General features: G+C 44.2%; 1 protein-coding gene across 1 annotated transcript; it reads right to left on the reverse strand.

The window, feature by feature from the left end:
• Positions 1-14: 14 nt before the first annotated feature.
• Positions 15-21,467, reverse strand: DNAI7 (dynein axonemal intermediate chain 7). The gene is made up of 13 exons (XM_083366132.1): positions 21,435-21,467; positions 18,314-18,415; positions 17,038-17,175; positions 15,464-15,610; positions 14,741-14,844; positions 13,049-13,310; positions 11,548-11,653; positions 8,945-9,108; positions 6,524-6,674; positions 4,813-5,027; positions 4,169-4,339; positions 2,534-2,647; positions 15-493 (listed from the first exon to the last, which is right to left on the reverse strand). Exons 3-13 carry the CDS (start codon positions 17,107-17,109, stop codon positions 215-217), a joined length of 1,785 nt encoding a protein of 594 aa, XP_083222258.1. The 5' UTR covers positions 17,110-17,175; positions 18,314-18,415; positions 21,435-21,467; the 3' UTR covers positions 15-214.
• Between the last annotated feature and the right edge of the window lie 742 nt (positions 21,468-22,209).

The raw sequence follows: 22,209 nt of genomic DNA on the forward strand, positions 1-22,209 counted from the left end.
ATATATATATATATATATATATATATATATATATATATATATTAAAAAAATCAGGGCACGTGGTCTATCCATAAATAGCTTAAGGGATATTTATTTTATTTTTCTTTCTATTAAAAAAAGTGAGAGATGTCTGAAGTGTGATTTCTTCCACCTCTGGTCGACTGGCGTGTCTTTTGAACTCAATAAAAGTTTCTTAAGCAGCTTTTTGGCGTGTTTAGGAGTATGTCAGCACCCTGGTGGCAAGGAGCATTTGGTAGACGGCATCGATGAACAGGAAGTTGCTCTGTCTGACCCGGTCCATTGCTGTTTTGCTCCCAGCATCTTTCAGGAGATGATAGAGAGTGGAGTGGAACTCGGAGCCTTCCGCAATGTTCTTGGAGAAAGCGTCGCTGTCTTCGTCGATCGCCAGCTTCTGAGCTCTTTGGCCGTTGAACATGTAAAGAGCCCAGGCTTCTTCTTGGATCTGTTCTTCTTCGGTCAGATGTTCACAGGCCTGCAGATGGGCGGGAGGAAGGGAAAGAGTGGACAACTGACCAGATTCCGAAAGGGGTCCTGGCTGCTCTCCGAGCTTGGTTGTTTCCTTGCAGACGTTTCATTACCCAGCTAGGAAACGTCATCAGAGCTTAGCCCTCTCTTTTACCAGGGAAGGATTCCCTGGTGGCGCAGTGGTCAGAATGCAGCATCGCAGGCTAGCTCACCGCTCGCTACCAGGAATTCGATCCGGAGTGGCTCAAGGTGGATTCATCCTTCCATCCTTCCGAGGTGGGTAAAATGAGGACCCAGATTTTTGGGGGCAATTAAGCTGACTCTGCAAACCGCTTAGAGAGGGCCGTAAAGCACTGTGAAGCCGCATATGTCTAAGTGCTATTGCGAGGGAGGGAGGAAGGAAGGAAGGAAGGAGATAAAAAATGAGGGAGGGAGGGAAGAAGGGAGGGAGGAGATAAATGGAGGGAGGGAGGAAGGAAGGAGATAAAGGGAGGGAAATAAAAAATGGGAGGAAGGAAATAAATGGGAGGGAGAGAGGAAGGAGATAAATGAGGGGGAAGGGAGGAAGCAAGGAGAAAAAATGAGGGAGGATGGGAGGGAAGGAGGGAGGGGGGAGGAAGATAGAAAAGGGAGGGAGGAAGGAAGGAGATAAAAAATGGAGGGAGGAAGGAAGGAAATAAAAATGGGAGGGAGGAAGGAAGGAGATAAATGAGGGAGGAGGATGGAAGGGAGCGAGGGAGGAGATAGAAAAGGGGGAGGGAGGAAGGAGATAGAAATGAGGGAGGGAGGAAGAAAGGAAATAAATGGGAGGAAGGGAGGGAGGGAGGAGATAAATGGGGGAAGGTATGTCTAAGTGCTATTGGAAGAGAGGGAGGAAGGAAGGAAGGAAGGAGATAAAAAATGAGGGAGGGAGGAAGGGAGGAAGGAGATAAAAATGAGGGAGGGAGAGAGGAAGGAAATAAAAAATGGGAGGGAGGGAGGGAGGAGATAAAAAGTGAAGGGAGAAAGAAAGGAGTTAAAAAAGGAGGGAGGGAGGGAGGAAGGAAAATGAGACCCAGATTGTTGGGGGCAATAGGCTGACGCCGTAAACTGCTCAGAGAGGACTGTAAAGGCACTATGAAGCGGTACAGAAGTCTAAGTTGCAGGATCCAATCTGGATCGGTCACCAGGACCAGAGGGGTTTTTTTTTGGTCTCCTAAGCTTTCGGACCCGTGCTGAAGCCCTTCTTCAGGGCGCTTCCCTCTAGCCTTTATAAGTCTAGGTGCTGTTGCTTCTAACGCTCATGATGTTACCTAGATGGGTAATGAAACGTCTGCAAGAAAACAGCCAAGCTCCGAGCACACCAAGGATCCCTCATTTCCACCCTGAGCTACAAATACTATCCTTTTTAGTCGCTTCTGAAGGAACTGTTGGGCTTGTTCCAACCGTTTTTAAAATGGAAGAGTATAATGGGCAAAGCTGAATGTTTCCTGGCAAAATTGACAGTGGGACACACACAAACAGGCAGGGCCTTGTTTGCGTTGTCACAGCCACCAACACGTCCTCTTGGACTTGAGCACTTAGGATCCAAGGACTCTACATGTCATCTAAACCACGGTTTGCAGAAATCCCTGGTTGCTTGACTGGCTTTATCGCTGGGTTTTTTTTGGGGGGGGGGGAACTTTAGCGATATGAATGATTGGCGCTATTTTGGTTGGTTTTGACCTCCTGTATGCCACCCAAAGTCATCTCGATGAGGTGGACAGTCAAAAAACATTTAAATAATGACTGACCTGGTGGTCCATCCCTGCCTTAGCGGTTTCTCTCTTGCTGCCCATTTTTTAGAAGAGGAGGAAGAGATGGAGGTTGCAAGTCTTCCCTCTGATTTTCCTTGCTTGGGAGAGTGTGTGTGTGTCTGTGTGTCTGTGTGTCTGTGTGTCTGTGTGTAGAAGACACGAAGAAGCGATGCCAGGGAGACTGCAGGGACAGAGTGGGGCCTTGGAGCCAGCTCTGCTTCTACTTAACAAGGAGACTAGGCAGGGCTTGTGGTATCACCACTTACACCTACCTTAAAGACCAGATTATCCTCTCCACTCTTCAGATTCCATTTGCTCCAGCCAAAGGCAAAAGAGGTTGCAACAAGAGACATTTGCTGATAAACCATGATTTCTGCCAACAGTGTCTGTAAAAAAGTAGATAAAAATATCCAAAGTCAATTGCGAAGGAAACTTGGCTTAGGAACAAGGCCCAAGCCTGATTTCTCTCTCTTGATGCTGATCTATCTATCTATCTATCTATCTATCTATCTATCTATCTATCTATCTATCTATCTATCTATCTATATCATTTGTCTGTATCATCCCTCTATCTATCTATCTATCTATCTATCTATCTATCTATCTATCTATCTATCTATCTATCTATATCATTTGTCTGTATCATCCCTCTATCTATCTATCTATCTATCTATCTATCTATCTATCTATCTATCTATCTATCATCTATATCATTTGTCTATATCACCATTATCTATCTCTATCTATCTATCTCATCTATATCATTTGTCTATATCATCCATCTCTATCTATCTATCTATCTATCCATCATCTACCTCTATCCTCTCTATCATCATATGTTAATCATCTGTGATCTATTATCAATGTCATCTATCTACCTACCTACCTACCTACCTATCATCACTCTATATCATTTGTCTATATCAGGGGTGTCAAACTCACAATGTCATGTGACGTGTCGCGACGTATCATGACTTTTTTGCCATTGCCAGCAATGAGGTCAGCACAGTTTCGCTATGATGCCGGCAGTTCGCTAAGGGCCGGCAGTTTGACACCCCTGGTCTATATCATCTGTCTATCTATTTGGATGGATGGATGGATAGAGCTGAAGATGATGTATCTATCATCTAAAAATCATCTGATAGCTAGCTAGATAATGGTAGCGATAGATTAAAGAGATAGATGATAACTAGACAGACAGATGGACAGATAAAACTGCAAATGGTCTAATCATCATCTCTCTATATTGTGCAGAGTCCACAAGTCTTAAGTTTGCCAAGGTTGGACACTCCTGGTATAGGTGAAGGACTTTTAAGACTTGTGGACTTGGACACTTCCATGCTAGAGACTTCCAGGTTGGCTGAGGAATTCTGGGAGTTGAAGTCTACAAGTCTTAAGTTGCCAAGGTTGCACACTCCTGCACTAAACCATGGTAAAAGGTAAAGGTAAAGGTTCCCCCGCACATGCATGCTAGTCGTTTCCAACTCTAGGGGCCAGTGCTCATCTCCGTTTCAAAGCCGAAGAGCCAGCGCTTGTCCCAGGACGTCTCCGTGGTCATGTGGCCGGCATGACTAGACGCCAAAGGCGCACAGAGCGCTGTTACCTTCCCACCATAGTGGTCCCTATTTTTCTACTTGCATTTTTTACGTGCTTTCGAACTGCTAGGTTGGCAGAAGCTGGGACGAGTAACAGGCGCTCACTCTGCTAAGCGGCACTCGGGATTCGACCCGCCAAACTGCCGATCTTCTGATCGACAAGCTCAGCGTCCTAATCCACTGAGCCACCACGTCCCTTTGAGCGATAGACAACCATGGTAGACAACCCCAAATGACTGCATTCATACATTCTTACCCAAACAGAACACAAGAAATGAGGAAATGACAGAAAACCATTTCCCGGCTGCTTACTTTTTTGTTCACGCTGACATACTTTGAGGAGTATTCAGCGGGGAAGATGTTCATGCCGGCTCTCTTCAGGGTCATCAAGAGGGCCATGGGCGTCATCCATTTTTCTCTCAGCCCCATAAGCAGGTCAGAATCTTCGACGGTAGCCACAGAATAGATCATGCATTGATTTTCCTGCCTCAGAAAAACAGAAGAGCCGCTAAACAACTGTTTCATTCTTTCCTAAGCAGTGAGCAAATACTTCTCGACTTACAACAGCAATTGAGCCCGAAAATGACAACGTTAAGTGAATTTTGCTCCATTTTACGACCTGCCTTGCCACCGTTGTTAAGCGAATCACTGCCGTTCTTAAGTTAGCAACACGGTGGCTAAGTGGAATCTGGCTTCCCCGTGGACTTTGCTTGTCAAGAAGGCCCCCAAAAGGTGATCACGTGATCCTGGGACACTGTGACCGTCATAAATATGAATCAGTTGCCAATCTTCCAGATTGTGACGGGGATGCTGCAAGGGTCGTGAGTTTGGAAAACGGTCATCAGTCGGGGGTTTTTCCAGTGCTGTGGTAACTTTGAATGGTCACTAAATGAACTGTTGTAAGTCGAGGACTACCTGCACCCACACCGCAGCTCTGCCGGTTGTCTCCCATGTACCTTGATGTGGATCTGGACCTCAGCAAAGGTGGTGAGGATGGTAAAAATAGCTCTGTCGGGGCCTACAGGCTGGAGCTCCCAAGCTTGATATGGCATATTGAGGTGAGCATCTTGAAGCAACGTGACGGTGAAGAAGCCGTTCATTCTAAAGGAGATCTCCTTCTCATTCATGCTGTAGACCACCTCTCCAATGTCATCAGTCCTCCAGTATTTATCTTGTACAGGGAAGAAAATGAAAAAAGACTGGATTCATTCCACACAGCTCTTTAAATCTGTTAGGTAAAGGTAAAGGTTCCCCCGCACATGCGTGCTAGTCGTTTCCGACTCTAGGGGCCGGTGCTCATCTCCGTTTCAAAGCCGAAGAGCCAGCGCTTGTCCAAGGACATCTCCGTGGTCATGTGGCCGGCATGACTAGACGCCAAAGGCGCACGGAACGCTGTTACCTTCCCACCGTAGCGGTCCCTATTTTTCTACTTGCATTTTTACGTGCTTTAGAACTGCTAGGTTGGCAGAAGCTGGGACGAGTAACAGGCGCTCACTCTGCTATGCGGCACTCGGGATTCGACCCGCCAAACTGCCGACCTTCTGATCGACAAGCTCAGCGTCCTAACCCACTGAGCCACCGCGTCCCTTTAACTCTGTTACAACTGCCCTATTCCGACGGACTTCATACTTAATCGTAACCCCGTCAATTTACGAAAACAATTTTTACGACATGCAAATACCGTGGGTTGATCTCACAGAAAGGCCTGGACAAGGGTCCCAAAATAGAGCTATTAAATAATCTCCATAAAAAGGAATGCTTAAAAAAGAACAGAAGAGGATTTTTTATTTTATTTTATTTTTTTTTTAAAAAAAGGTGGAGACTTAATATTCTGGAGACGAACGGAGGATGTTTTACATCCCTCCGGATGAAATGAATTCAACGTCTCAGGATGAAATGTTAAAAAAAGTTACAACAATGAACAAATGTAAAGTTAGAAGAGTAAAGTTTGGGTAACTCAGAATTTGCTCTTCTGTGGTTCTTCAAATCCAGTATGAACTTTGGGGAGAACTCAAGCAGGTTTGCTGCTCTCAAAGGAATTCTGAAACAGAGATTGTTTTATGCTGCCATATCCTGATAGCTTTATTTCTTACAAATTTCTTTTTGCCAGCTGGTTTTTGATCTCGGAACTGCTTCAGGAGTCACGCTCAGAATAAAGCCACCCAAAAGAACTAAAGGACAATTACAGATTCGACTTACAACTCAGCCCAAAATTTCTGTTGCTAACTGAGAAATTTGTTAAGTGAGTTTTGCCCCATTTTTACGGCCTTTCTTGCCACAGTTGTTAAGTGAATCACTGCAGTTGTTAAGTCAGTAACACAATTGTTAAGTGAATCTGGCTTCCTCATAAACTCTGCTTGTCAGAAGGTCACAAATGACCCCAGGACACAACAACCGTTATAAATGTAAGTCAGTTCCCAAGCATCTGAATTTTGATCATGTAACCATGGGGATGCTGCAACGGTCGTTAAGTGTGAAAAACGGTCATAAGTCACTTTTTCAGTGCCGTTGTAACTCCGAACAGTCACTAAATGGACTGCTATACGTCGAGGACTGCCTGTAAAATATTTCTACCAGTTGTCTTCTCCAGATATCCATCACTAGCACAGGAAAGTGGAAACTAAAATCTAGCTCATTCTTGCAGCCGTTGTTAGAAGTGTATCATACCTTGATTATCCCACCTTGCTATCAGCGGCTCTTCAAAATAAATCACGGAATCAGTAAGATGGATTGTGATCCCCACCGTCACGGCTGAGTTGTCTTCAGATTCCTCACATGTCGCAGTGTAGGGGTAAGTCTCTAATCCTGTATCCAAGATCTTCAAGCAAGGAATGAAGAAAATTTAGCTGTTTTACAGAAATAACTCAAGTCACATCTCTCCTTGAGTTGAAACCATATGATGAATGATTGAGGGAAACAGGTATGTCTAGTCCAGGGGTAGGCAACCTTGGCTCTTTTATGACTCATGGACTTCAACTCCCAGAATCCCTGAGCCAGCCATGCTGAGGGGAAAGGGAGAGGTTTCCATGCTGGCCATGCTGGCTCAGGAATTCTGGGAGTTGAAGTCCACGAGTCATAAAAGAGCCAAGGTTGCCTACTCCTGGCCTAGGCCGCTTTATGACTGGTGGACTTCAACTCCCAGAATTCCTGAGCCAGCCATGCTGAGGGGAAAGGGAGAGGTTTCCATACTGGCCATGCTGGCTCAGGAATTCTGGGAGTTGAAGTCCACGAATCATAAAAGAGTCAAGGTTGCTTACGCCTGGTCTAGCCTAATGAAGAGAAGAATGAGGGATGATATGATAGCAGTCTTCCAATATTTGAGGAGCTGTCACGAAGAAGAAGGAGACAACCACGGATCACTAATGAGAGATCTAACCTAGAATTAAGGAGAATTTTTTTTGACAATATGAACAATTAGTGGAACGGCTTATCTCCAGTAGTTGTGGGTGCTCCATCATTGGATGTTTTTGAGAAGAGGCTAGATGGCCATCTGTCCAGAATGCTATAGGGCAGGGGTCCCCAACCCCTGGTCCGTGGACCAGTACCAGGGCGCAGCATGCCAGCAACCGGTCCACACAAACAAGCAAAGCCCCATCCATGGGATGCAGGCAGCACACAAAACCACGCACTCTCCAGTCCATGGAAAAACCTTTCTCCACAGAACCGGTCCCTGCTGCCCAAAAGGTTGGGGACCTCTGCTATAGGGTCTCCTACCATGGGCAGGGAGTTGGATGAGAAGACCTCCACGGTCCCTTCCAACTCTTATTATTCTATGTTCCAAGGTAGATCTCTGCCCAGCTCAGTTACACATCAAGTAATGATGTTCCTGTATTTTCTTTTAACCACAATGAAAAGATTATTCCAACCGTGCACAACCATTGTTTCTAACATGCTTCTGACCCGTTGACATTCACTATCGCAAATGTTCTTCTTTAAAGAATTTAATCCTAGTTAGCGGAAGACATTTTTTATCTATCTGGCTGCCTTCTTTATGCTGACAAACCACTTTACTTGCCTGCTAGTTGAATCATACCTACAGTTTTTATACTGCTGCCAATCAAAGCTATGTAAAAAAAATGGGGGAAAACCTACCATGCACCATTTATTTTTGCAAATGCCTATCCAAATGCATATCTATCCCTAAATTTTATAAATTCCCCCTACTTGTTGTTTTTTATCTTTATAGTTAGAAAAGTGGGCATGCTTCCAAAGGACTGGATTGCAATTGCTTGCAAGACTTGTTTTCCAAGAAAGCTGATGCAAAGTGGTAAAAAAAAAAGTCAAGATGGTGCTGGCAACTCTGGGATTGAAGCTCCATCCTCTTTTCATAGAAAACACAAGTAAAAATGAGGCGGGGCTTTGATTGCTCTGTGGTGGACCTTTCTTACTTTTTTGACCTGCCTCTGCAGACACTCTGCAGCTGGAGTAGAGAGACCAGGGAATCTGATTCCACAAACACACCGGTCTGCTTCCAGCAGCACCCTTAAGGATCCCAGTTTGACAGAGCTTGCATGTTCCATGAGGTTTAATGAAATAGAAATATTGCTTGCTAAAGAATACACCATAGGAATACAGGGAGGGAGGGAGGGAGGGAGGAAGGAAGGAAGGAAAGAAAGAAGAAGAGGAAGAAGGGAGGAGGGAGAGAGGGAGGTGGGAAGGAAGGAGGGAGGGAGGGAGAGGTGGAGGGAGGAAGGAGAAAGAGAAAAAGAAAAGAAGGAAGGAAGGAGAGGAGGAGGGAGGGAGAAAGAAAGAGAAAAAGGAAGGTAGGAAGGAAGGAAGGAAAGAAAGGAAAGAAAGAAAAGAAAGAAAGAAAGAAAGAAAGAAAGGAAAAAAAAGAGGAAGGAAGGAAGGAAGGAAAAAGAAAGAAAGAAAGGAAAGAGAAAGAAAGAAAAGAAAGAGAGAAAAAAGAAAGAAAAGGAAGGAAGGAAGAAAGGAAGGAAGGAAGGAAGGAAAAAGAAAGAAAGAAAGGAAGGAAGGAAAGAGAAAGAAAAGAAAGAGAAAGAAAGAAAAAGAAAGAAAGAAAGAAAGAAAGAAAGAAAGAAAGAAAGAAAGAAAGAAAGAAAGAAAGAAAGAAAGAAAGACCATTACTTCCACCATGGTCCATCCTTTGACTTGCTTGGCTTGAGGTGGGAGCTTCAGCAAATCACAGTGATAGACGCCTCCCACTGGCATGAACTGGTGTAAATCCACCGTGTAATCTTCGAGGATATCCAATTCACTGATATCAAAGAGCCGCAGGGCTGAAACGTGAGCTGGAAAAGGATACACAGGTGGGAGGTCTGTACCGTAGTTCGAAACTGCCGTCATTTTTCAGCTGAAAAGCAAGCCCCTCCCTTTACAGATCTGCTTGCCAAGGCCTGGCAACACAGAATGTAAAGTTAAAGCGTGCAGAGCGTACTCCGCTAAGTCAGGTGCTCATCTCCATTTCAAGGGCCGTTGAGCCAGCGCTGTCTGAAGATCTTTCCGCGGTCATGTGGCCAGCACGACGTCGCGGAGTGCTATTCCCTTCCCCCCAAAGTGGTACCTATTTATCTACTTGCACTTGCATGCTTTCAAACTGCTAGGCCGGCAGGAGCTTGTCAGGGTAGTAATGCACTCACTACAGAAGTACTAGAAAAATACTGCCAGGATTTAGGGGGGGGGGTGTCTTTTCAGCTGCTTCTTCCAGCTCAGTGATTCAAGGCTAGCCAGTCTTTTCACCCTTCCCCTCAATTCCAGATTCCAACACAAAGAGGAACTGGCACAGCAGTGGCCAGTCCAGCACAAGAGTGGGATACAAGCCCAAAATGCACCTGTTCCTCCCCGCCCATCCTGGTTTGCTCTTCCCTCCACAACGCAGCTTGCGTTCCGCAGGCCCACCGGGACTCCCCATGAGCTCGGCACAGCTTTGGAAAGAAGGTGTAGGAGAAGGACAAGTAGAGCCTGGTGGGTGGGTTTAAGAGAGTAATCAGCCTAGAATCCTTAAGTTCCCACAGATGATCCAAGTCCAGACCCTCTTGAATTCCGCTAATTCTTATCTAGCACCAATATAATGCTGAGCATTAGATGACTATATTGTTGTGTATATGTTTGAGCAATAAATCAGCTTGACTAGAACAAAGCATGGTCTTGATTCTTCAAACCTGACAGAAGGGCAGCGTTTCTCTTCAGGAAGTAGGGTGGCTAATTTAGTCACTGGCATTCTTGCTTAACAACCCCCCACGATTTGCTTAATAAAGATAACCGGAATCACTGGAATTACTGTCATTAAGCAAGGCCATCATGTGATTTGTTTTTGCATCTCTATACCCTACAACCGTGGTGGTGAACCTATTGCACGCGTGCCACAGGTGGCCCGCAGAGCCCTCTCTGTGGGCACGTGCACCGTCGCCCCAGTCCTAGACCTTCAGCTGGATTTTATAAAACGTTTTTGCTTTAGGTCTGTGCTGACGCATGCAAAAAAAAAAGGTTCAATCAATTTCAACTTCTCGTGGGGAAAAATAAGATCTCGCAAAGTTGGAATTGATTGAACTTTATTTTTAGAACTTTATTTTCAGCGGCGGAGGAAGTGACACGGAGCTGGAAAGAAGGTACCACGTGGGGTGCGGGGAGTGGCAGGAGCAGGGCGCTCTGCAAGGGTTGGGTCGGAGCGGTGGGAGGAGGGTGCTCTACAATGGTTGGGTTGGGGTGGCGGGAGAACGGCGCTCTGCGAGGGTTGGGTCGGAGCGGTTGGAGAAGCGTGCTCTGCGAGGGTTGCATCACCCCGATCGGTCGGAGCGGTGGGAGAAGGGTGCTCTACAATGGTTGGGTCAGGGTGGCGGGAGAACAGTGCTCTGCGAGGGTTTGGTCGGAGCGCTGGGAGAATGGCGCTCTGCAAGGGTTGGGTTGGGGCAGTGGGAGAAGGACACTCTGCAAGGGTTGGGTCGGGGCAGCGGGAGAACAGCGCTCTGCGAGGGTTGGGTCAGGGCAGCGGGAGAAGGATGCTCTGCAAAGGTTGGGTCGGGGCAGCGGGAGAACGGCAGTCTGCGAGGGTTGGGTCGGAGCTGCATTGGGCGCAATACGCGAGGCAGCAAACAGCCGCGCCACGCCAAAACCGACCATTTGCCATCTCCATTTGCACTTGGTCTCTAAAAGGTTCACCATCACTGACCTACAATGAACATCTCTGCATTTGCAAAGAGGCAGAGGTAGAAGACCTTGCTCACATCCTATTTGATTATTGCCTGTTTAAGAGGGTGAGAGACAGGTATCTTGGTCTACATACCAAACGAATGACCCATTGGGATCCCCATATCAAAACACCTTATGTGCAGCCACAATCTGAAAACAACATTTAACACTGTACAATACTTAAGCAAAATGGTTCAGTTGAGTCCTGCATATGCGGGACTGATTGGGGTAGATTGCAGGGGTGATGCCAAATATAATTTTATCATATTTTATCTATATTTTAAATGATTACATTCTATTCCAATTTCATTTCAGACTGCAATTTATACCAATTTCATTTTATTTCATTCGAATTCCATTTTAAATGGTATTTTATCCAATTCCATTTTAAGTTGCTTTCATCAAATTTTAGTTATAATTTGTTTCTGGAACTTTGCCCTTTGATATGGCCCAAGGACTAATCGATCCATCAATCACTATATATATAGTGATATACTGTATGTTAATTGTAAAGAGATGTCATTATTCAGAGACCGCATTACCTCTGGAGGTGGACCGAAGGACAAAGGAGCTTTTATTGTAAGGATCTTCTCTACTGCCAGAGCTGCTTCTTCTTCTTTCTGAAAAGCTGAAGACATCACTGAAGGTCTACAAGCAGGAGAAGACATCAGCCTGTGACAATGTTAGCCAGTTGAACGATATTTATAAATCACTTTTGGAGGCTGTGTAAAATGCTAGTCCTTTCCAACTCTAGGGGCTGGTGCTCATCTCCGTTTCAAAGCCGAAGAGCCAGCGCTTGTCCAAGGACGTCTCTGTGGTCATGTGGACGGCATGACTAGACGCCAAAGGCGCACAGAACGCTGTTACCTTCCTACCGTAGGGGTCCCTATTTTTCTACTTGCATTTTTACGTGCTTTCGAACTGCTAGGTTGGCAGAAGCTGGGACGAGTAACAGGTGCTCACTCTGTTACGCGGCACTCGGGATTCGACCTGCCAAACTGCCGACCTTCTGATCGACAAGCTCAGCGTCCTAACCCACTGAGCCACCGCGGGTGTGTACTCTCCTCTAATTAACAAAATATTAAAATTGCTTAAAACTGGCAAAATCAGTGGAAGACCCTGAGTTCAACCCTACTGTTCAAACCAATCATCTGTTTGCTTGTAAGCAAACAGAACCCAGCTCTTCTACTCGCTTATCCAGCAGTTCGGCAGTTCAAATCTCACTGGCTCAAGATTGACTCAGCTTTCCGAGGTCGGTAAAAATAAGATCCAGTTTGTGTAGGGACAATAGATGGACTCTGTAGACCAGGGCTTTTCAACCTTTTCACCCATTGTGCCACTTTTAGGATATGGCAACAGCCGAGTACCACCAGTCACCTAGCAAGGTGTCAAGGTGTTCATTGTTGTGAGCATTTCTGTTGAGGATTGGCAGCTGGGGTGGGGTGGGGTGGGTGTTTGTTTTTTATTCCCCCTGTCTGCTGAGTGGTTGCAGCAGGTTTTGGTCACATCACATAACCCCGGGACACTGTGACCGTCATAAATATGAATCAGTTGCCAAGCATCTGAATACAAATCACAAGACCCTGGAGATTCTGCAACATTCCAGCTGATCGGCACTTCTTCTGGGCTCAGCAGAAGTGCCAGGATTGGTGCCGAGCTCCAGCTGGAGCCTGGCACTGATCCTGGCACTTCGACTGAGCCTTGACAGCCCCGAAGAAGCACTGATCCTGGCCCTTTTGCTGAGCTCCAGCCGTCTCTCGCTCAGGCTTGTGCAGTGCTGCCACCGGTTCAGCTCATTCCCCACCCCCGCTACCACTTTTCTAGAATGGTTGCATACCACCTGCCAGGTGCCAATGTACCACAGGTGGTACCCGTACGACTGGTTGAAAAGCCCTGCTGTAGACTGCTTAGACGTGATAGATGTCTGTTATTTACTATTGCTAAATTTCTCTTTTGCTTGACCAGCTTACAAAGCGTGACAACTGACGGAGACTGCAAGTCCTCGTAATGTCCCTTCTCCTGCAATCTTCTGCTCTGTCTTACCATCGTTCTGGTTGAGGTTTCTGTTTTGATCTCAGACATGTTTTCACTTGGAACTACTTTGTCCTCGATGGGCTGAGGGACTTCCTCTGCGGACGGGAGGTCCAGCTTTGGGGGTTCTCTGGGGAACGTTTGAAAAGGCGACAAATGGTCATAGTGGGTGTGCAAGATGCGTACAGCCACGTCGCAGGTGGTCAGTGGCTTGGGAAGTTCAAATGCATTGCAGGGCTGCTTGTTCTCATCGTAAAATAATTGGCTCCGGAATCTGACAGAGAGAAATTGCAACCAAGGTTATACGGCTACGGGAGTCCTCACTTTACATCCACGATTAAGCCCAAAATTTCTGGTGTTAGTTAGACATTTGTTATTATTATTATTATTATTATTATTATTATTATTATTATTATTATATATATAATAATAATAATAATAATATTAATTTTATTTGTATACCGCCCTTCTCCCGAAGGACTCAGGGCGGTGAACAGGGCAATACATGTTGAGTGAATTTTGCCCCATTTTCTTGCCCCGGCTCTTAAGTGAATCACTGCAGTTTGATTAAGTTAGTCCAACCGGCTGTGTTAAGTGAATATGGCTTCCCTCTTGGCTTCGCTCATGAGAAAGTCGCAAAAGGGGATCACGTGACACCACCCCCACCACCCCGGGACACAGCCACGGTCATAAATGTGAATCAGTTGCCGAGCATCTGAATTCTGATCTCGTGACCGCAGGGATGCGGCGAAGGTCGTAACTGCAACATTGCAACAAGCACAATGAATGGACGAGCAAGCAGCAGCAAAATTGCCAATCACAATGATTGGTGATATTTCGGTTAACAACCATTGTGACTCAGATAATGACCAGATGGGGAAAAAAGTTCACAGTCATATTGTTGAGGCCAGGGATTTCGGCACTGATTCTGAAGGTGAAGAAGCGGCTCCAGCAGAACCTGTGAAATGGCAACCTCAGGAGACACAAAGATAAGAGCCACCTGAGACTGATCAAACACAGGTGCCACAGCTGGAGCAGTCAGATGATGGTGCCATAAGGCCAGCCAGCACTCACACCTGGTGAGTACAAGGCAAAACAGAGATGTTGTATGAGGCTCCTTGCCAAGCAAGGGACTAAATCTCTTGATTAAAGATGGCTGGCTGCAGCCTGATTTAAGAGACAGTCTTGACTCATGATCTTCATTGGAATCAACCATCATCTGAACTCCGGCTCTTGTGTGATGTTTTTTGGACCCTGCTTGTGGAATTGTGACCTCTGGATTGGCTGACAACCCTGATTTGGCTTTCAGAACCTTGGACTGGATTTTGACTATTTCTCTACGTGCTCCTTTTAAAAGCAAACGTGCAGGCAAGCTCTTTTAAGAGACTCTGCTTTGGTTTGGTTTGGCTTGCTTTCCTTGTCTGCTGTCATCTCCCTGATCTTGAGTAAACTGCTAATTGCCATAGCAACTATGTGTTTGTATGTGCATTAGACACCAGGAACTGGACACACGTGATTTTCGCTTAGTGAGCACGACACTTAGCAACAAGTTGCAGGTAAGTGAGGTCTACCTGCATGTCAGAACAGACTGCATCACTGTCACATCCTTGAGTTATTTCCCAGTTGTGGCTCATCTCAATGGGATTATAACATGAAGCCTTGTTACTGTGTCTTTGATGGGTTAGCAGAGAACTGTATTTCTACCTTGCATTCTTCTTGAGATTGGCCCAAAGGCATAGCGTCATGTCCTTCTCTTTCATGACAAATTCCATATTTCCACTTTCGGATTCTCCATAACTACTGGCTTGCTGTGTAAAGAGCGTTGGAAACAAAAAAAAAATCAAAAAGTTGCACCAATCTGCCCAAGAAATTGTCTGAGATGGATAAAGTCTATCTCTAATTACGGTTGGAAAGATAACAAACCTGAAAGGGCATTTGATGATGCATGGTGGACTTGTGAAAAAGTGAAAAGACACTGGACACAAATACATACGGGGATGCAGAGACTTTTAAAAATTAATATGCAGATGAAACCAGATTTTTTTTTTCTTACAAAAACCTATGGGCAGTCAATTAGAAAAGGCTTGTAGACAATTCGAGAGAACCAAATTAGAAATAAGGAGACATTTCCTGACAGTGAAAACAATTAACCACCGGAACGACTTGCCTCCAGAAGTCCTGGGTGCTCCAAAACTGGAGGTTTCTAAGAAGAGATGGGACCACCCTTTGTCTGATATGGTATTGGGTCTTCTGCACGAGCAGCGGGCTAGATTAGAAGACCTCCAAGGTCCCTTCCAGGTCTGTTGTTGTTGCAATTAAAATTAAACTGAGGAAGGAGAACAGCAGCTAACCTGGGCAGAATGGGATGCACATCAATCCATGTAATCTGAGGATCAGAGAAAAACCACAGCAGGGGTGCGGACTCACCTTCAGCAGATGTTCTGTTGCTTGGTTGTATTTGTGGCGAAGCACATTCTGCAATTGCACAATTGTCTCCTGGTACTGAGCTACATCTTTGGAAGGAAGCTCTTCAAACAGGGTCTCCAACACATACATCTCTAACTTGGCAATAAGCTGGAAGACATCCCACTCCGTTAATAGATACCGGCATTCACAACACACAGCCATTGTGTATTGTGTATGATCTCCCTGTCTGCCCTGCACTTATCTTCCACTTACTCTTGCACAGGCAGTCCTCAGCTTACAATTTGTTTAGCGACGGTTCAAAGTTGCAACGGCACTGAGAAAAGCAACTTATGACTGTCTTCCTCACAACCCTTGTAGCATCCCCCTGGTCACATGATCAAAACTCAAGACACTTGGCCACTGGCATGTATTTACGACGGTTGCAGTGTCCCAGGGTTATTTGAGCATGTTTTGTGGCCTTCTGACAAGCAAAGTCAATGGGGGGAAGCCAGATTCACTTAACAACCGTGTTACTAACTTTACCTCCACACTGATTCACTTAACAACTGTGGCAAGAAAGGTAAAAAAAATGGGGCAAATCTCACTTAACAACTGTCTTGTTTTACAACAAATTTTGGGCTCAATTGAGGCCATAAGTCAAGGACTACCGTTATGTATTGTATTTTTACAGGGTTTTTATCTTTTTCTCTATAAACCACACCCAGAGTCAGAGAGCGAGTTGGACAGCATCTAAGCTGAAAAATAAAATAAAAAATAATAATAAAATAAAAAATAATAAAAAATAAAATGAAATAAAAAATGAAATAAAATGAAATAAAAATAAAATAAAATGATACAAAATAAAATGAAATAATAAAATGAAATGAAATAAAATAAAATAACAAAATAATAAAATAATAGTAAAATAAAATAATAAAATAAAATAAAAAATAAATGAAATGAAATGAAATAATTAATAATAATAAAAAATAAAATAAAATGGACAGGGGACAGATTGTACCTGCCCTCAGTGTGGAAGGGGCTACCACTCTCGAATTGGCCTTTACAGCCACACCAGATGCTGCTTTAGGACCCCTTTCCCAGCATGATACCATAGTCTCTTGAGACTGAAGGATGCCAATGATGAAAATAAAATAAAATAAATAAATAAAATAAAATAAATAAAAATAACATAAAATAAAAAAATAAAATAAAATAAATAAATAAATAAATAAAATAAAAATAAAATAATAAAATAAAATAATGAAATAAAATAATAAAATGAAATAAAATAATAAAATGAAATAAAATAATAAAATAAAATAAAAATATAAAAATAAAATAAAATAAAATAAAAATAAAATAAAATAAAATAAAATAAAATAATAAAATAAAATAAAATAAAATAAAATAAAATAAAATAAAACAATAAAATAAAATAAAATAAAATAAAATAAAATAAAATAAAATAAAATAAAATAAAATAAAATAAAATAAAATAAAATAAAATAACAATCCTGCTCACCGTGAGAAGGCACATTTCCTATCTCTGGCTGGAGGAATGACCGTTATGGGGTATCATGGGAGGGACTTACTTCCAGCACCTTGCTGCCTTTCTTGACCACCGTTGTAATATCATTCTGGGTCTCTTCCAGCCACAAAGTCATAAAAGTATTGATTTCCTGGGGTACTGTTGGGTCTGGGCTGCCGTCGCAACGGGTGTAATGTTCCCACTGGAGAAACAGCAAGACATGAATTTGTGAAGGTGGAAAGCAGAGAAGATCTGGAGGGATTTGAAACAGAGGCAGGCAAACAGATTCGCAGGACTGCTCACTTGTTTACAGATAGTCCGCGCTTAAAAGCTACAGGGAGTCCTCCATCTACAACGGTTCAATTAGTGACCAAAGTTACAACGGCACTGAAAAAAAGTGATTTATGACCATTTTTCACACTTAAAACCATTGAAGCATCCCCATGGTCACGTGATCAAAATTCAGAAGCTCAGCAACCGGTTCATACTTATGACCAATGCACTGTCCCGGGGTCATGTGATCCCCTTTTGCGACCTTCTCACAAGCAAAGTCAATGGGGAAGCCGGATTCACTTAACAACTGGGTTACTAACTTAACAAATGCAGTGATTCACTTAACAACTGTCGTAAGGAAGCTCGTAAAATAGGGCAAAACTCACTTAACAAATAACAACATACATTTTGGGGCCTGTCCTCAGAGTTAATACTGTCACCACCACACACAACAGTGTGTAGTAACTCTTTCACACATAGTCAAAGATGCTTTTCACTTAATGACCACATGAGTCGCTGAATGACCATGGTAGCTCACTTATGACCATCGGAAAATGGTTGTAAAACTGAGTTAGGTCATAAGGTGAGCCATTTTACTCCAGTGACTTACAACCAATATTCTAGGCCAGGGGTCTTCAAACTTGGCCCTTTTATGACTTGTGGACTTCATCTCCCAGAATTCCTCAGCCAGGCATGCTGGCTGAGGAATTCTGGGAGTTGAAGTCTACAAGTCATAAAAGGGCCAAGTTTGAAGACCCCTGTTCTAGGCCATGGGTGGGGAACCTTGGCGCTTTTATGACTTGTGGACTTCATCTCCCAGAATTCCTCAGCCAGGCACGCTGGCTCAGGAATTCTGGGAGTTGAAGTCCACAAGTCATAAAAGAGCCAAGGTTCCCCACCCCTATTCTAGGCTAATTGTAATAGCAAATCGAGGACTATCTGTATAGTGAAAATCTTACAGCAATGTAGATTTCTTCATAAAAGACTTGTAGCCTTTAAAAATTACATGGTGAATCCCAATTTTCCCTCATAGGAAGCCAGACCCAAATATCCCAGGGCACATGTACCTTAGCAAGGGCTCTACTTTTCAACTTCCATTGGCTTGCAAGGAAAAAACTCTCTTCTAACTCATAAAGTTCAGCTAACTCCTCACCCCGGCGTTCTTGATCCTGAATGGGACACAAGAAAGAGCTCTTTTATTTATTTTAAGCCACTGGACTCACCGCTTGTCCTTGAAGATCCCTCAGAAGCTGCAACTGATAAAAGATACAGCCTGGTGAGTATTTATGAACCCATCTTGCTTTATCCAAGATAAATGCACAGGTATAGTAGTATGCACAGGTGGTAGTAACTGCGCGAGGGACCTTGCAGTCCTAGCGGACAATCACTTCAATATGAGCCAGCAGTGTGCTGCGGTTGCCAAAAAAGCCAACGCAGTGCTAGGCTGCATTAACAGAGGGACAGAAGATCATGTAAAGCAGGGGTGTCAAACTGCAGGTCCGCGGGCCGGATGTGTCATCCATAAGCCACACCCACCCCATTGCCAGCAATGGAAAAATAGTCTTGATACGTCTGATACGTCCTGATACGTCACATGACGTCGCGAGTTTGACATGTCTGATGTAAAGTGTTAATACTACTTTATAATGCCTTGGTAGGGCCACACGTGGAATACTGCATGCAATTTTGGTCACTAAATTATAAAAAAGATGTTAAGACTCTGAAAAGAGTGCAGAGAATAGCAACAAAGATGATTAGGTACCTGGAAGCTAAAACATATGAATAACAGTTGTAGGAATTGGGTGTGTTGAGTTTAATGAAAATAAGGACTAGGGGTGACATATTAGCAGTGTTCCAATTTCTAAGGAGCTGCCACAAAGAAGAGGGAGTCAACTTATTCTCCAAAGCGCCTGAAGGCAGGACAAGAAGGAATGGATGGAAACTAATCAAGGAGAGAAGCAACCTAGAACTAAGGAGAAACTTCCTGACAGTGAGAACAATTAATAAGTGGAACAATTTGTCTCTAGAAGTTGTGGATGTTCCATCACTGGAGGCTTTTAAGAAGAGACTGGACAGCCATTTGTCTGAAATAATATAGGATTTCCTGCGTGAGCTGGGGGTTGGACTAGAAGACCTCCAGGGATCCTTCCAATTCTGTTATTCTCTTAGCCATGGAAGGGGAACTGGCTAACAATGGACTTTGGGGTTCAGTTCAAGATGCTGGGTTGTTAGCTATTAACTCTTTGTGATTCAGATCCAGATGTGATTAGTAAGACTCAGGTGGTCCTTTCTGTCACCAAACTAATCTGTTTCTAGCACAACTTGATTCTTGATAGCACTTCCATTTTGAAATGACTTCCTAAGCCAGGGTCTTCAAACCCGGCCCTTTTATGACTCATGGACTTCAAATCCCAGAATTCCTCAGCCAGCATGCCTGGCTGAAGAATTCTGGTAGTTGAAGTCCATAAGTCATAAAAGGGCCGAGTTTGAAGACCCCCGTACTAAGCTATTCAATAAACTCCACTTTGAATAAAATGGGTGGCCACCTGGGAAACCATACTTTGATCTCACAGTTGCCCTAACAAACTGCACTTCTCTTCATTTGGGTGTTGCATAACTCCCCAACCGTATCTGCAGGGAGGATCAAGATGGCAAAGTCAGTGTTACAATCCAAAACCCAATCTTGTAAAAAATAAAAAAGGGGGGAGGGGGAGTCGGGTTGGAATAATGATAATGTCCACACCATCTTTCAATGGCAATCTCTACCATGAATTCACAAATGAAGGATATTCGAAAAAAGCAACAGCAATAGCTTCGTAGTGTTTTAATACACTTCATAAAACGCTTCATAGCGTTTTATAGCCCTCTCCGAGCGGTTTACAGAGTCAGCCAATTGCCCGCAACAATCTGGGCTCTCATTTTTACCGACCTCAGAAGGATGGAAGGCTGAGTCAACTTTGAGCTGGTCAGGATCTAACTCCTGACAATGGGGCAGAGTTAGCCTGCAATTCTGCATTCTAACCAGTACGCCACCAGGGCTCCTAGAAAAAGACGTTAGATGTTCTCTGGAGTTTTTCTAATAATATGATGTCCATTCTATTTGGTTCTTCGCCTTTTTAACTGAATTTTGACTAGGACTTTGGAATGTACTTTGTTTTATTGACCCTAAGCCTCCTGCAGTTACGCCATGAGGTGGTACACCAGTGATTGCCCTAAAAATGGGGGGGGAGTAATTCAAGGTGCTGGTAATAACCTTTAAAGCCCTACATGGCTTAGGCCCGGGGTACTTGCGAGACCACCTGCTGCCATTGTCAACCTCCCATCGCCCAGTTCGCTCCCACAGAGTCGGCCTCCTCAGGGTGCCGTCGGCCAGGCAATGTCAGCTGGCGACCCCCAGGGGGGAGAGCTTTGTCTGTGGGCGCGCCGACCCTCTGGAATGAACTGCCTCCGAGCTGCGGACGGCCCCTGACCTTCGGTCCTTCCGCCGTGACCTGAAGACTTGGTTGTTCCAACAAGCGGGCCTGGACTGACTACGGTTTTTTAATTAGGCTTTTTACTGGGTTAAATTGTCTTGTATTTATTTATTTATTTATTTATTTATTTATTTATTTATTTATATTTATATACCGCCCTTTCCCGAAGGACTCAGGGCGGTTTACAGGATATTTAAAAGAAAATCAATACAAAAGTTAAAACAAATTAAAAAAGATTAAATGAAACCCTGAGAGAAAATAAAAAATAAATAAAAAATAAAAATTGCATCTATTGTTTAATTCTTTTTAAAAAAATTTACTTTGTGTTTTTTAATTTTTATGGTTGTGAGCCGCCCTGAGTCCTCAGGGAGAAGGGCGGCATATAAATGTAATCAAATCAAATCAAATTTCCCGAAGAAGCCATGTGTTGTGGGAGGACGAACCCATAGGCCTGCGAAGATGCACAGGCATGCACACATACACATACATGAAACAGTCAACTTCAAGAAAAAAGCAATCCATGTGGACCAGACAAGGACAGCCAAAAGGCCGGATGTAGCTCAGGGGACATAAGATGCCCAGGTTTTCCCTTCAGGGGTAGGCAACCTCAGCATAGCTGACTCAGGAATTCTGGGAGTTGAGGTCCACGAGTCATAAAAGTGCTGAGGTTGCCTACCCCTACATAATATCCACAGCAAGGCCTGAGGGAGCTCACTTTGGCTTCGAGGCGTTCTGTCTTCTCTCTTTCAATACGTTCCTTTTCAGCCTTCACAGCTTGTTCCTGCTCAAAACGTAAGCGGGCTTGCTCTGGGAACAAAATAAAAGACACGATTAACGAGGTTCCATTTACTTAATCAATCAGCCTGATTCCTCAAACGCAAACACAGGTAGTCCTTGACTTATGACCACAACTGAGCCCCAAATTCCCATTGCTAAGGAAGACAGCTGTTCAGTGAATTTTGCCTCATTTTACGATCTTTCTTGCCACTGTTGTGAAGTGAGTAACACTGCAACTGTTCAGTGAGTAACACGGTTGTAAAGTGAAGCTGGCATCCCCATTGACATTGTTTGCCAGAAGGTCGCAAAAGGGGATCATGTGACTCCCCCGGGATGCTGCAACCGTCAGAAATATGTGTTCTGTCCCAGCCTACATACATCTTTGTTACTTCACAAAGACAAACCCCTCTTTTAACAAGTAGGCTGGAAAACCAACCCCTTTTATTTGAGTTACAAACCTGATAATTGTCCCAAAAGCAAAAGCAACGGAACATGTTCAAAAGCAAAACGGAGCATGAGTCAAACAGGAAATAGTTCACAGGAAAAGCAAACAAAACATGATCCCTTGAAACTGGAGTCCTTTGCAAACGGTTGCCTTCAGCAACCAGCACCGCCCACATTTTCCCTTTTTGTTATGCAGTCCCAAGGCGTGGCTTCTCAGTGCCTTCTCCTCCACCCCTGGAGCCGCCCCATTGCCTCCCTCTGTCCTGCTC

This window comes from Vipera ursinii (assembly GCF_947247035.1).
Source record: "Vipera ursinii genome assembly, chromosome: 6".
NCBI lineage: Eukaryota > Metazoa > Chordata > Lepidosauria > Squamata > Viperidae > Vipera > Vipera ursinii.